The 14524-nt window shown below is 39.8% G+C and overlaps 2 protein-coding genes across 4 annotated transcripts in view; both read right to left on the reverse strand.

Moving 5' to 3' along the window:
* LOC131790239 (COP9 signalosome complex subunit 1-like) overlaps window positions 1-14524 on the reverse strand; it is a 29190-nt gene that overhangs the window by 7251 nt on the left and 7415 nt on the right. The window contains exons 1-3 of one of the 3 annotated variants that reach the window (XM_059107420.2): window positions 1716-1819; window positions 763-852; window positions 195-295 (exon numbers count right to left, since the gene is read on the reverse strand). The exons of 1 other annotated variant lie outside the window; for it this stretch is intronic. In XM_059107420.2, the coding sequence (XP_058963403.1) occupies window positions 195-295; window positions 763-852; window positions 1716-1751 (227 nt within the window). In that variant the 5' untranslated portion in view covers window positions 1752-1819. Of the gene's footprint in view, window positions 1-194; window positions 296-762; window positions 853-1715; window positions 1820-14524 lie in introns of those variants that run through there. One more of the 3 variants, XM_066170686.1, reaches the window with a different exon arrangement.
* LOC131790242 (NACHT, LRR and PYD domains-containing protein 3-like) lies at window positions 2563-10292 on the reverse strand. The gene is given in 4 exon segments (XM_059107423.2): window positions 2563-5513; window positions 5516-5923; window positions 6653-7353; window positions 10062-10292. Coding segments are annotated over 3 exon segments (3414 nt in total). The 5' UTR covers window positions 7347-7353; window positions 10062-10292; the 3' UTR covers window positions 2563-3201.

A 14524-nucleotide genomic window follows, 5' to 3' on the forward strand; every position in this document is an offset into this window, starting at 1 on the left:
TAGCTGTAGCTACACTTGCAACAAAGGGATTTGTTCCACATGAAAAAAGGTGTGGGGAAGAGTTTGTGGCAAAACTGTTTCTCCTGATAGTTCCTTTATTGTCATTACTAACTGTAGTTGTTCTGATTTTTTTACAAAAAATCAATTGACATGTACTTTACCACACATACTGTAGCAATCAAGTTTCACTTTACCTTAAAGCATCAACTTCAAGGGATGGACAATGTTTTGCAACAAACATCAATCTGTTTAATTTTGTAAGGCTGGTATAGTTTGATGCATACACATCAAGATCCTGAAACAGAATGTTTTTAGCTCAAATGAGAAAAGAATTGTGTTGGCATAACACCTTGATGCAACCCGTGTGAGGAATGAATCAGAGATCCAATGTAAACAGTAGCAGGAGTTATAAAATTTGTGAAGTTTATATATATGTTATCTACTATGTGGGAGGTACATAAATTGTAGGAAAAAATTGGTTGGTGAGGCCATAGACTAAGGAAACAGTTTATTGCCAAATGGGTAGATCTAGACTAGTTAATAACCAATATCTAGATTTATCTTTTTCTACTGGTTTGCTTGACTTCTACTTTTCTTTGAATGGTGCAGAAAAAATTCAAGTCAGTATTGTAAAATCTAGTATGTTTATGAATGTCAAATCAGCTAATCACATTCAAGGAATGCTGACCCACTGTGATGCTTTCATAGAAAAAATGCTCTAGATACATGTTATTTAAAAGACAAATTTAAAGGTTTCCCTACCAGAGTTGCAGATTCAATAGTGAAATTGTCTTCTAAAGGAGGATGATCACCCTCTGGTGCTATGTCAACCTGCATGGGTTCTATAGGGTTCTGAATGAATAAAAAAATTACAATGTACACAACTACATTGTAAACTAAAACAAAAAGGTATTGTTTAACTCTTTCACTCCCAAGATCTAATTAGTAATTCTCCTTTCTGTCTATTACACAATTCTTATGATGTAAGTGTGAAGAATGTAATATTTGATCAACTAATTATGCCCTCGGTAATCTATGTTTTTATCTATGCTCATCACTTGTCTGCTTGGTAATGCATTGATATTGAAAGGAGAAATTCTACCTTGGTTCATCCTGGGAGTTAAATTGAGGGTTCTCTCTCTTTATCCCATGACCAAGTTCAAAAGTCTATCATCTTTCTTATTTCATATAAGTAGATGACTCTCTACAACGAATGCTCCAACATTGCTGATCCTACTTCACCTGACTATGAAGAATGCCTGGCACAATTGAACAGGGTGCTCTGTATGGCATGACTCACTACCGAGCCCAATGGTTGGAGCAGTCGAATGCAAAGTCTTAGAGCCTGAGGATCGAATCCTCTCGTAAAACTCAGATTTTCTTCATTGTACCATTGTTGTGCCAAATGTACAACATCTTTCTCGAAACATTGTGCACAACTGTGTGTATGGTAAAAGACAACACCTCTGTCCTGGTGCATGTACACGCTATCGTCGGAAAATTAATAGGTCGATTAATTATTATCCAGAAACCGTTAAAAAGCTGAGTTCTACAGCTGATTGCACTTTCATTTTCTCTCTCGCGGTCAATGGGTTTACGATGCATGTAATCGCATAAAAGTGCTATTTTGAACATTAAATGAACAATCAAATTGTGATCTCGTCGCTTTTCAAATACTAATCACCTATAAATATTGCAAAAAAACTTTTACCCACCTCATGGGACCGACCAATTCTTGCTGGTAAAGGCATTTTCGCGAACTAAGAGCTGTGATAACCTGCTTGTGTCCCAGTGCATAGAGTGCCAAAGCCACCAACAGATCGATGAATACGTCGTGTAGCATGTCACCAAAATAAAACCCAGCGGTAAACAAACACAAGCTCTTCATCATGTAGAAATACATCTTGTGTCTTCTAATGTACTGGAAAGTCAAATTAATCTTGTTCATAGCAAATTTTTCATCTCAAAAGCTTTGATGAGAATCAAGCGTCTGAAGAGCACACCCATCTTGATTTGTGATGTTTGTTTTCCACGTGTGGGTAACGACAGAAAATGGTGTCCGTTGGACGAGTCTCTGTTTTTACCCTTTTTTGTTAATATTCATATATGAAGGCGAAATTGGCGAGAGAGGTTCCCAAAATGAATGGCTATTAGTGATTGGCCCATACATGGATTGACTATTGATCTGTTGGGAAAAGAATTGTAAGACAGCCGCGAAGGAGACTGGGACTATTTTGTTACGATTGACGAAACCGAGAGGATAACAAATTAAATAGAAATAAATGCGTTATTGACCATGAGATAGGTCAAGTTGGTAGGATATTGACCCAGTAGTGAATTCGTGATCCACAAATAACGCACGTCAACTCTTTTTTCACGCCCAAACCATTCAATGAACACATTTAACAGTGGTTTTCTGTTTCTTTGCGTTACCTAATTAAGAAACGAAAGCTTCCACCTCAGTAAAATGGGCCTTTGAAAAGCTCGTTAATGAAAAGTTAAATCTTTTCCAAAGCGGGTATTCTCCATAACAATCGTTTATCAAATGTAACAAAACGTAAATCAATTTCTATGGTTTATTTACCACGGCGTCTAATCACTATTTTAAGATGATGAGAAAAAAAAACCGTCCACATGCTCTTTAACATCAATAAACAAACATTTAGCCTTGAAATTATATTTCCTTTAGATCCTGTTATCGAACAAGTAGAGAATTTATTGAAACATGGACACTAATCTACTTTCCATAAAACACTTCGAACTAGCCACGCACATATTAACGGAAGTTAAGCGACTGAATGATATGAATGCAAATTCTGATATCAACCATTGAATCCGTTTCCTCAAGCGCAAACGCTTTCGCAGAGGGATCTTTCTAGAAGATGATATTTTTATCTTCATTCATATCAACATTTATTGGCGATTGAATCGTCTCTTAGCTGCTAAAGAAGCCATTCCAAAGATTCACTCGTTATGACTCCTCAGATTCATCAGTTTCGTCTACACAGTTTCTTTTAATGAACGTTTCTGGAAACTGCGATTAGAGAATAAATATGTTATATGTTGATTGTCGAGAAAGATACTTATTGCTTGATGAAATTACTCAAAAGTATATAAGGTATTTATTCTTAATATTTGTAAGCTCTGTTTCTACACTTTTGCAGTTTTGTAAACAACTATTCTAATAACTTCTGTTGTCTTTTAAGTCTTTTTTGGAAATCCAAACAGGTTAAGATGGGGTTGTCGCTCCAAAAGTTTTTTGAGACGCCTCTTACCAACACTGGTGATCTGACAGTTACCCTGCAAGTTCAAAGCGGTGACTTGAAATTGCGCCTTCTGCAAAGTTTGACATAGATCGGCAACACCAGCATCACTGATTTGATTCCAACTCAGATTTAGTTTGGTGACTTTACATGTTGCTGTCTTTAATGCTTTACATAGACTGGCAACACCGGCATCGGTGATCTGATTATGGCCCAGATATAGTGTTGTGACTTTGGATGTTGCTGTCTGTAATGCTTGACATAGACTGGCAACACCGGCATCGGTGATCTCATTACGGCCCAGATCTAGTGTTGTGACTTTGCATGTTGCTGTCGGTAATGCTTGACAAAGACTACAAACGCCGGCGTCGGTGATCTGATTACTACTCAGATTTAATGAGGTAACTTCACATGTTGGTGTCTGTAATGCTTGACGTAAACTGGCAACACCGGCATCGGTGATCTGATTACGGCCCAGATATAGTGTTGTTACTTTGCATGTTGCTGTCTGTAATGCTTGACATAGACTACCAACGCCAGCATCGGTGATCTGATTGCCACTCAGATTTAATGAGGTAATTTTGCATGTTTGTGTCTGTAGTACTCGACATAGACTGAGAACACCGGCATCAGTGATCCGAGTTCCTTTCAGAGACAGTTCGATCAGCTTAGTCCTTGGCAACGATTCTGCGATCGTTGCAACACATTCTTCGTTTAAAATACATACAGAAAGGAGTAGTGAAGTGACGGTGCAGAAACATTTCTTTAGCGCCTTAAAGATTTGTCGTAGTCCAGTTTGTGTAATTTGGCAATTGAAGAGAGTCAATTGTGCCCAACAGGGCCGGCAAAAGGACGTTTTAATCTTTCCAGCAGTTTCCCTTGCACTAAAGGTGGTACGCCTGGAGAGTCCACGTCGATTAACCAACGGCCTGTGAGCCATTTGAAGAGATGTTTGACTCCTTCCGGCAGTTTCCCCTGCACTCAGTGTGACACGCCTAGAGAGTCCACGTTGACTGCCCAACGGCCTGGGAGACAGTTGGAGAGATGTTTGACTCCTTTCAGGCGTTTTTACTACATTTAATGTATTTATGACATCCAACAGAAAAGATACAGCAATACAGTCCACATCGGTCAAGTGTTGAAATTTAATATTTCCATCACGATCGCTAAACTGATTGGAAAGTTTCTTCACGACAGTTTTTGCAAATTCTATGTCTTGGTACTCAGCTAGACATTTCGTTATTATTAGTCCTGCTGGACGCTCGGCTGAAGAGCTCTTACTGATTCCTTCAAGCAGTTTATGCATAAAAGCTTTGTCTTTTTGTTTTGATAAAATGCCAGACATAAATTGCAACACCATTGCTGACGCATTTTCTCCGGACGGAATCTTTTTGTGCTTCACAAACCAATGGGCCGCTAAGTATTCCTGGAGTGTCAGATGGGTGAAACAGAAATGTTTCGTCATTTCCGAGAAAGATTTTCTAAACATGGGACCGCAATGAAGAAGACCGCTTGCTCGTAAGTTCTCAACCTCTTCTTCAGTAAATGTCTTCATATCTTCGACGGCGAAAAGATACTTCTTCTCTCGGAGCAATTGAGCAGCCAGAATTGACAATTTGTCCATTGTAACTTCAGGTGTGGTTCCTTTCGTTTTGCTATGCTTACTAAAAAACATATTAACCACTTCAAAATAAATGTCACTTGTGTTCACCGGGAGAGCATCAGTTTTCATCGATTCCTGCAAGATGTACTCAAAATAGGAACACATTAGAAAACAGAGAACTGGAATGTGGGCAAAGCTGACAAGATTTTCATTCTTGGTAATGTGATCCATTACAACATTCTTCATGACGTCGTTTTCTTTGAAATACTTGTCGATGTATTCCTTCACATTTTGCTCAGAAAATCCTGTGATTTCCACGCACCGGTCAAAGCCAATTTTATCCTTTATGTCATCAGATTCATCGGATCTTGAGGTTATCATGACAACGGAATCTTTCAAAATTTTTCCTTTGATAAGCTTGGCACACAGAGCTGCAACCGGCATTTCCTCTTGGGCACCATTTGGATACTGTTCATCCAGATCACTAGTAATAAAACTTTGCTTTGAACATTCGTCATACCCGTCGATGATGATCAAAACGTCTTCAGAATGATGAAAAATGTACTCAAATAAAGAGTCGTCAATATTTGAGTCGTCATCTAACACTGAGGATCGGATTAAGATATCCTTCAAGCTCACAGGGTCGTTAACAAGAAAGCGAACTTAAAGTCAGGTAGTTGCGCTGGGTTTGTTTGGGATTGAAACAATTTGTTGCCAGCCCAATCTCGGATTAACTTTTGGCAGAACAGTGTCTTACCAATCCCTGCCTTCCCAGTGACGAGGACAGTTTTGGGATTCTTTTTCTCTTTACAATCGGCGTCAGAGATGAAAATGTCTTGACAGTGTGTGACTGGTTTTCCACTCACTTGACCGTACTGCTGAAGGTGTTTTTCTCTTCCCATATCAGGGTCTTCGACTGGCTTTCTTCCGTGTTGTATCAGAAGGCTGGTGTACGTGTCATCTATTCTTACCTTAGTTGAGGTGGGAGAAGCTACACTGTGGAACTCCGTTTGGGTTTTTATTGATTTTTTCAACGCGTTTGTGTATGCTTCTACAGCTGAAAAGGAAACCCAAATGTTTTAATTTTGTTTGATATAGTTTCGAAATATTTTTTATATGTTTGAATAGTGTCACAAATCAGTTAAAAAGATTCTTTAGTAAATATTTGGGTTTAATGCGGATATTGCTTTTAATGAGGGGTGGGGATCAAGTTCAGAGATGTAAATGGTATGGAAATGACGACTACACAGAGAAAAATAGACGACTTATTAGTAAGAAATTTTCATTTGAATGTTTTCACGAGATTGTTTAAAAGCTTTTCTCCGTGAATAATACGTTTTGCTCAAGCATGAAGTATGAACAGTATCTTTGCTAAGCCGGGGGAGTCTTACGAAACGTAAAAATTATCATACCAGAGGGGATGCTGAAGGTGTCTATTAAAACGTATATTACTGCCGAACCCACCCATGCATATGACATCTTGTTTAATGAGAAACCGTTATTGATATTCAAGAAATCCTAAATTCTCCAAAATGAGTGGGTCTGCACATCATAACATGAAGGAAGTTACCACGCCCCTATTAACCATTTCCGCTGCATTTCAAGGAGTCGGGAGGGAGGCAATTTTTTTTTTTTTAATAATGTCAGTTGAGAAATTGGTGTTTCATTTTATCGGTATCAGTTAATTTTAAAAATTGTTTTATCCCTGAAAATAGAGAAAATTAAGAGACAAATAAGAAGTTGTAGACCTAGTGTTTGATCTTAGGGGCATCGAGCGCAAAGTTACCTTCCAGTCCTGTCTTCTTTTTAGGTTTGATCAAGAATTCTTTCATATCATTTAGTTCTTCTATTATCCTATCCAGGGTTTCTTTAATGCTGTCTTCATCCATCACCCACTGTTTAAGAAGCTCTCTGTAGTGTTCCACAAAATCAGGGTCCATGCATTCCTTTTTCAGATTATCAATATCACTTTGGTAACGAGCTCCTCCCAGTCTCACCAATGCATCTTGGATGTCCTGCCAGTATTGATTGAATGTTGCGTCATCAACTGAGGCCTGGCTGGCATGACCATAAACTGTGTTTCTGTAACACTTGATGCGAACGATATCTGCCTCAAGGGTTGTATCTGTTGCAGGAGGAAGTGTATCCCAGCCGGTAGCTGGACGAACAAGATTACAAATGTTCCTCAGCAGAACCATAAGAAGAGTGATATCGAAATTGTTTGATGAAACTGAAGATTTGATGGTAGGATATAGTTTACTCCATTGAGATGGATTCAGCACTTTACGACTTTTGAGTATCTGCAGCACCGCATGAACCGGAGGGCTTGATAAAACCGTATCCAGGTTTCCTGGCGGACGCTTCTTGTCAAATGTCTCTCTCAGGATATATGCACTGACATCCACCAGAAGCCTGCATAACCGGGCGTAATTAGTTGTCTCTTTAGTTGAACGAAACGATGGGGCCGCTGCTGAGGCCATGAAGAACCTTTGCAGAAATTAGAAAAAAAAAATGTAAAAGACATATAGAGGCAGATTAGGTCAATATTACAATCAGTTTCCGTTTAGTTTGAATTCTTCATACATGGGATGAGGAGTGAATAACACTATACATCTTCTGAACTACCAATATGAGCGGTATTTATCCGCTTGACGGTTACTTATTCAGAGCGAAAACGGATTATTCATTCTTCGAACAATCGGCAAATGTCAATTTTTACAACCTTGGGTGCGTTTTTAAGAACATATTTTTTATATAACTGAGGTTTAGTGATAAATAACGTTCCACATCCTGAACGGATAGGATATCCTACAACACTTTTCACCGATATCTTCACAAATAATTACTGCGTGTAAAGTAAACTCGAAGTGATCTCAACAATTTTTTAAAAAGAAACCACAAATAGTCAATTTATCTGTATGATAAATTTATGCTTAAAATGCTCAGTGGTGTGTGAAACACTTAAAAGTGCACGCGCAATGGTTTGAATCGTTAGATTATGAGGGCTTCCCAAGGGCAGGAAGGAAAAGTGGGGTGACCTCTTGTTTTCTAGTATTTGTCGGCGTCAGTTCATTTCTGCCAGTGTGACGTAACATAGTCACATAAGGCTTGGTTAGTTTAACGAGGAGACGCTAGTAGAAACCAACAGAGGGAAGGCTTACTCAAGCTGTTGTTAAGTCATTATTCACAGTTTGCCGCAACTGTGCAAGCTTTGTTATATGAATTGTCTGTGTGTTTTAAGCTAATTAATTGGTGAACATGTTTGCTAGCAAAAGTTCATTGATTTCATTTCGGGGTTCGCGCACTGACCATATTGCCTTCGGAACGTGTCAAAACTAACCAACGCTGTTTTCTCCTTGTCAGCAGATAGCCGTATTTATAGAATTAACCAGTTAAGCTACATGTAAGGTGACTTTTATTATGTTCCGATTGCGATCGCTTCGTATTTTACTCTCTGACGGCATCAAACTTTTTATACTTGTTTGTTTGTTTGCTTTTTTCTGGAGGCACACGATTAATCAAACCCATTTTAACTATGAAGATGGTTAATTTTGTTCTCAAAAGAACCATTTCACGCCTCTCATTTTTTTTTTCTTTTGATCAGGCTCGATAAAACTCAACATGCTGCTTGAATGTTAATGGTACCATGTCCTAACCACAACTACACGCGTCAGTGATCCTATAGTTTCGAAATGCAAAAAGTTATGAAACCTTAATACCATGGTTTTCGTCAACGGAATAGAAGCCAAAGCATCAATACTGCCTAATTCGAGAGCCAAACGAGCAAAATGCGAAAGATACGGATGTAATCGATCTCTCTTCGGAAATAAAACGCAGCCAGAGTTGAAACTCTTACCTCGTGGACTGAGAGCCTGATCACCCACCGACAAAGCGCTCACCAACCAATTGTCTTTGAGCAGGGCCAACTTTGATCCTTTTGCAAGTTGTAAATCGCTTTAAGTCAATATAAGTTTCGGTCTCAAGGGTAAATGGCGATGAATACAGTCATCAAAAACTAAGATACAAGCGGAATGTTTTTCAAGCCTCTCTATTCCACTTGAGACAAACCAATCAACGCATACTGATATGCAAAACAGTATGTTCTAAACTGTAGCAACATCCAGAGACTTTTGTTTTCGAAATCTTAACCTTTTGCCCTCCTCTTTCAATTTCTATTTACACCACATGAGTCAGCAGAATAAAACCATATATAAATCAATAGATAGAACCGTGCTGCTTCCAGTTATGTTAAACAGCGCTATCTCCTGGTTTCACACCGAAACAACTAATCAAGCAGTATTTTCTGTCATTCTTGTTCGCGCTATCACATGTCTTTATATTCTATGGTGCGGAACTTGTCAGGATTAGTAAGATTAATTGCTGACAAATTTAGTTCAGTCGCATGCATAATTTCATGCATATAAGTGATAGAGATCTTATAATTGGCGCAGACTTATTCAACTGAGTTCATTGTATTGTTATGATCTCTGATTTGCAAAAAGCGGCAACCAAGAATGTCATCGAGTAATCGCACATCACGCGAGACCGCGTGACACGTGCACAAGTCACGAATAACCATAATATGATCTGAATTGAGTTGCAACAGAAGTAAAGGTCGCGTACAGCAATTTGTTACCCATTTAGTACACGTCTCTTGTATGTAAGGGGGGTGGGGGGGAAGCAGATCGGTCTCCTCTCCTTAGAAGTCTAATGGAAAGAGTAGAACATACACCTCAGGGTCCCTCCCAAGAAACTTTGTTTCGATTTACTTCCGCCTTCAGGTAGTTATTCTTGATGAAGTGGATTTTTGTACTTGGTTTGATCTCTTTTTAATCGAAGTAAAAGTTATGAAAGATAAGATGACATTGAAAATAACCTATGTCTAGCTTTACACGAAAAACAAAATAAATAAATAAATCGGGTTGAAAGCGGAGAATTAGCATTCGGATTTCGACTAAACTCGTTCAGTTCCGATCGATCGTTCGATTGTATGTGCATTATTCACCACCCAGATGAGCATCAATTTGTAGTTTCATGGTTAATCGGTGTCCATGTTTGATTTCAAACATTGATTTAGCGAAAATGTTTGCTTGCGCGGAGCAGATTTCTTCGAGGTGGCTACAAATGTGTTAAACATAAGATGTAAGAGGCAGAAATAAAGAGCTCAGTATGGAATAAAATCCACAAACTCTTACCTCAAAATATTGACCTGAAGCTCTCTCTCGACAGCCCAGTTACTTCACGGTCGCGAAAGGTTTCCTTTTCCAATCGGTTATTTGGTCGCTGCAAGATGCGTGTACTTAGCTCAGTCAGACTTCGGTGTGTAGCAATCATCGGAGTAGAAGGAAAATTAATTCACGAAAAGGTTTGTCCATTCGTGGCCTTAAATGAATTCACCTATATACGCAAGCTAACTTCATCGCCAAATGACGCAGGCGAATTTTCAAGAGGTGGTATTTAGCAAGCTCAAGTTCCAATTGCGAAAACCTAAACCTTTAGTTTCTACGCAACCAATAATCTCCGTTACGTCTGAAGGCTTGAATGGAGATTATTTTATTACTGGTACTATTTTTAATATCACTTGACCTCATCTATTCATTCCTAACATAAACTAAAACCAGATATTATTTTTTCTCTCATCACAACGTAAAATATTATTTCTCGACTAGCAATTGAGCTTCGTTCCTGGGCAATGCGGCGGATGGAAAATCAGGGCAGTGTAATATATAGATTTAGCCAAGCATAAAAGCGGAGCTCTCGTTAGTTTATTTTCTAGCCCTTCATTATAATAAAAACTGTAATGAAACTCTTCAGCACTGGCCGTTGAAGAGGTTTTTCAATGGGGATTTAGGGACCATTCTGGGGGTGGGGAGGGAAGGGAAGAATTGACAAGGTCTGGAACCTGGGGACGACGTTCTCACAACTTGCAAAGTGATCAAAACTCGTGCTAGTCGGTGGTATTTCCAAGCAGCTGAGGACCTTCGTTTTTGTTCCTGATGTTTTGAGCAAATTTTCGATGATGGGGAATCTTTTCCTCTTCAGATAAAGTGTGCAATGTCAGCATCAGTTGAAATTATATTCTTTTGAGCGTGACTGATAATTTTGGTTTGGGAAAATGAGCCAAAATTGAAAGAAACGACAGTAAACTTCTTCCCGGTCGATTGAAGAGTATTACAAGTGAGAACAGTGAATTAGTAAATCAAGATGCCAGAATTGTACGGGCTTCTCCTATATCTTTTTTTGAAGTTGCCAGGTATGACTGCTTACCCCACCGTTTTTCCCATAAGCATAAAAATTAAAAAGAAAGTGACTTTCAACTCGTGTTTGAACCTGTTTTTTTTTTAACTTTTTCTCTTATGGCTATATATTATTGTTTCATAATTGTCCTCTGGCTGAAAATACACGGCATCTTTATGAGATTTTTCTCTGTTATTTGATTCGGTAACCTCTGCTGTAACTACTTATAATGTAGGTTTCTTTTAGCCAACTGTCCATGATCTTCACAACTCTAGCCAATGAAATACAAAAGTAGGTAGTAACTTAAAGAAATGTGTAATATCTCTTTGCAAGGATGAAAAGGAATGCCATTTATGAATTTTAAAATTGTAAATGCCAAAAACTTAAACCTCCTCCTTGAAGGGTGCCTCGTGTATCAAATATATCAAGTGCAGTACCTCCAGCGTCATAAGCCGGGCTTTTGGGGCTACAAAAAAATAAAATAATCAACGAGCCAAGCCAGGCCAATTTGTAGAAAGTCCTTCGTTACCCGTACCCCATAAAACTACAGTAAAGACCAATAAAACAAATAGCACTTCAAGATACGTATTTCTTATTCCAACTAACGCATACAAGCAGAGGAGAGCACTCATACATCAATTTTACTACTTTCCCAGATGTGTGATACGTCACACGTCACGTGTTATGCATTTCCGTTACGATTATTTCCGTTTACGTTTAACGTTTGTTTCCACTTGTATACGCCCTAACAAACTTCCCCCCCCCCCGAAGAAAAGTGTCGTCCCTGACACTTGCACCTAAACTGTGTATTTGAATAGCACACATTGAATGGTTTCACGCCCGTAAAGGGAACTGGTACCGAAGATAAATAAATATCTTCTTGCACAACAATATACTACTTAGGATTCTGACTTATTAATCTCTAATAAAAGGCTGCAGCAACTGAAATTCACGGTAGCATCTCCCGTCCATAGGGTACACTCTGTATCATTTGATAAGTCTTCGGCCTGTGATAAAGGTATCTGATGAGCAGTGTTACACTTATCCTTCCGGACCCTTCTTTCTCTCTTCTGGCCTGTTTTGCTTGGGATGTTAATAGGAAGATTATTGCATGGCAATAGCAAGCTCCTATGTGAGGTTCGAAGTTCTGTTCCCACCAGAGCCAGCCTCGGGCTTGCCTTTATACACAAGGCTATCTCCTCCCTTACGGCTAACGACTATGTGAATCTGATCCTCCCGATGCGAGCGCAGTTTCCCGGTTCACCCCGTTCGCTCAGAAGTTGCGTCTCACTCAACTCACGTTTTCTCTCTGCTTCTGGTGGTCGTTGGCCACGCCGGATTAAATTACTCACTCGACGAACGACCTGGTCAGTGGCTTGTGCGTACTTGAGGTCTATCCTTGGTCCTGTGGATTCTTCACTTCTAAGTGGGTCAGTTGGTACGACGGTGTGGTCTCCTGTAAGGGTGGACACCCGGTTAACTTGTCCTTGGTCTTGAGATTTTGTTGACCATGCAGCGGCCTGAAGGACATACTGTGGTACTATTTCTGTATAAGCTGTGTCAACAGAGGGCATTCGAGATAAAGCGTCGGCATCAATGCTGGCTTTTCTTGGGCGATAGTGTATAGTGAAATTGAAATCGGCTAACTCTCCAATCCAGTGCAAACTGGTGGCATTCAGTTTTTCAGAGGATAATACATAGATGGGTGGGTTATTTTCGGTGAACACTTTAAAATTTGGTGCGTAGTAGAGATAGTCTCGAAACTGATGCAGATAGCCCACTTGAGGAGTAGAAATTCCAATTTCCCGGGATAGAGATGGTAATTCTCCCCGTTTGGAGTCAAGTTGCGCGACCCATAAGCGACAACACGGAGAACGTCATCCTGATACTGATACAACACGGCGCCTAAGCCATCCTTTTAGGCGTCTGTATGGAGAACAAATGGTTTCTGTAAGTCAGGATACGCCATTACTGGAGCACTTTTGATTGAGTCAATAAGAGTCCGCAAGGCAGATTGATGAATGTCAGTGTTTTGCCGGTAATTGGCCATCGTCACTGCGCTCCTTCGTAGATTTATCCCGCTTAACTTCCTGTGGAGGACGACTACGTGTCTTCACCAGATCATAGATAGGGTTGGCGATTCTAGAAAAGTCTCTAACATACCGTCGGTAATAGTTCAGGAAACCCATAAGTCTGCACACTTCATTAACTGTCTTTGGAGGCGAGTCTCTGAGTGCAAGTACAAGCTTAATGCTGGATGGATCTAGTTTGTATCCCTCTTTCGACACAATGCGCCTAAGGAATGTAACGTCTCTCTCACACAATTTACATTTTCGAGGTTTCAGTTTGACTCTGTTTTTTTAGTCGTCGAAGAACCTTGCGTCTGTTTTCAATGTGATCCTCAAAGGTGGCACTGAATATCGATAATATCATCCAGGTAGGGTACACAGTCACTGTCTCTCATGTCTCCCAGACAGTTCTCCATAAAACGTTGGAATGATCCAGGCGCACGGGAAAGACCAAAGGGTATCCGGACCCACTCATAGAGATCCCAATGGGTAATGAAGGCTGTCAAAGGCTGGCTGTTTGAACTCATAAACTCTTGGTAGTAAGCTTTCCCCTGATCAAGAACAGAAAACCATGACAAGCCATTGAGGTTATCCAGCATTTCCTGTATTCGGGGTATCGGGTGGCGGTCGGGTCGTGTCTTTTTGTTCAGTGCTCTAAAATCCACGCACAGCCGTATGCTTTGATATTTTTTTCTCTGTTCGCTGTACGAGGATGATGATTTCTTGATAAAATTCCGGTTTAACAAATCTTCAATGTAGGCCTTCATCTCTGGGTGGAGTGGTTAAGGTACTGCCACATAGTTCTTCTGTACAGGTGTCTGGTCCTCTAAATCTAGGTCAAGTTTAAGGTCAGGGATGCATCCTACATCATTATCATCTTTAGCAAAAGAATCAGCTTCCTCAGTAAGCAACTTTAAAGTCATCTCTTTCTGACCAGGTGTCAGACCTTCCAGGTCTATGTCCCTGATATGCAAGGGAATCCCCATCGGAACCCCTCCCAACCCTTCATAACTGTTTGGACTGGCTCTGTAGTCCCTGATACTTTTACTCCGTTTTGTTGGGTGTCGTTAGTTCATTAACTTGTTTCATAAGTTCCTCATCAGTTAGCCCTGGGGTACGAGGGGTCGTTCTTAAGTTGGATGCTAAAATATCATCATGAGGACCAGTTTCGAAGGATTTTACAAATGTCTTCTGAATCAGCGAAAGGCCGCAATTAAAATTACAACCCGATTCCTGTCTGGCGAAATTTACCTTGTTACGCAGGTCCAAAGAATGGAGCAGGAATTGCTGTGGTGACTCATTGCTTTGTTGATGTTTATAACAGTTTCAGCTGAAGGGTTTACCTTGGTTAA

The sequence above is a fragment of the Pocillopora verrucosa genome, chromosome 8 (assembly GCF_036669915.1).
Source record: "Pocillopora verrucosa isolate sample1 chromosome 8, ASM3666991v2, whole genome shotgun sequence".
NCBI lineage: Eukaryota > Metazoa > Cnidaria > Anthozoa > Scleractinia > Pocilloporidae > Pocillopora > Pocillopora verrucosa.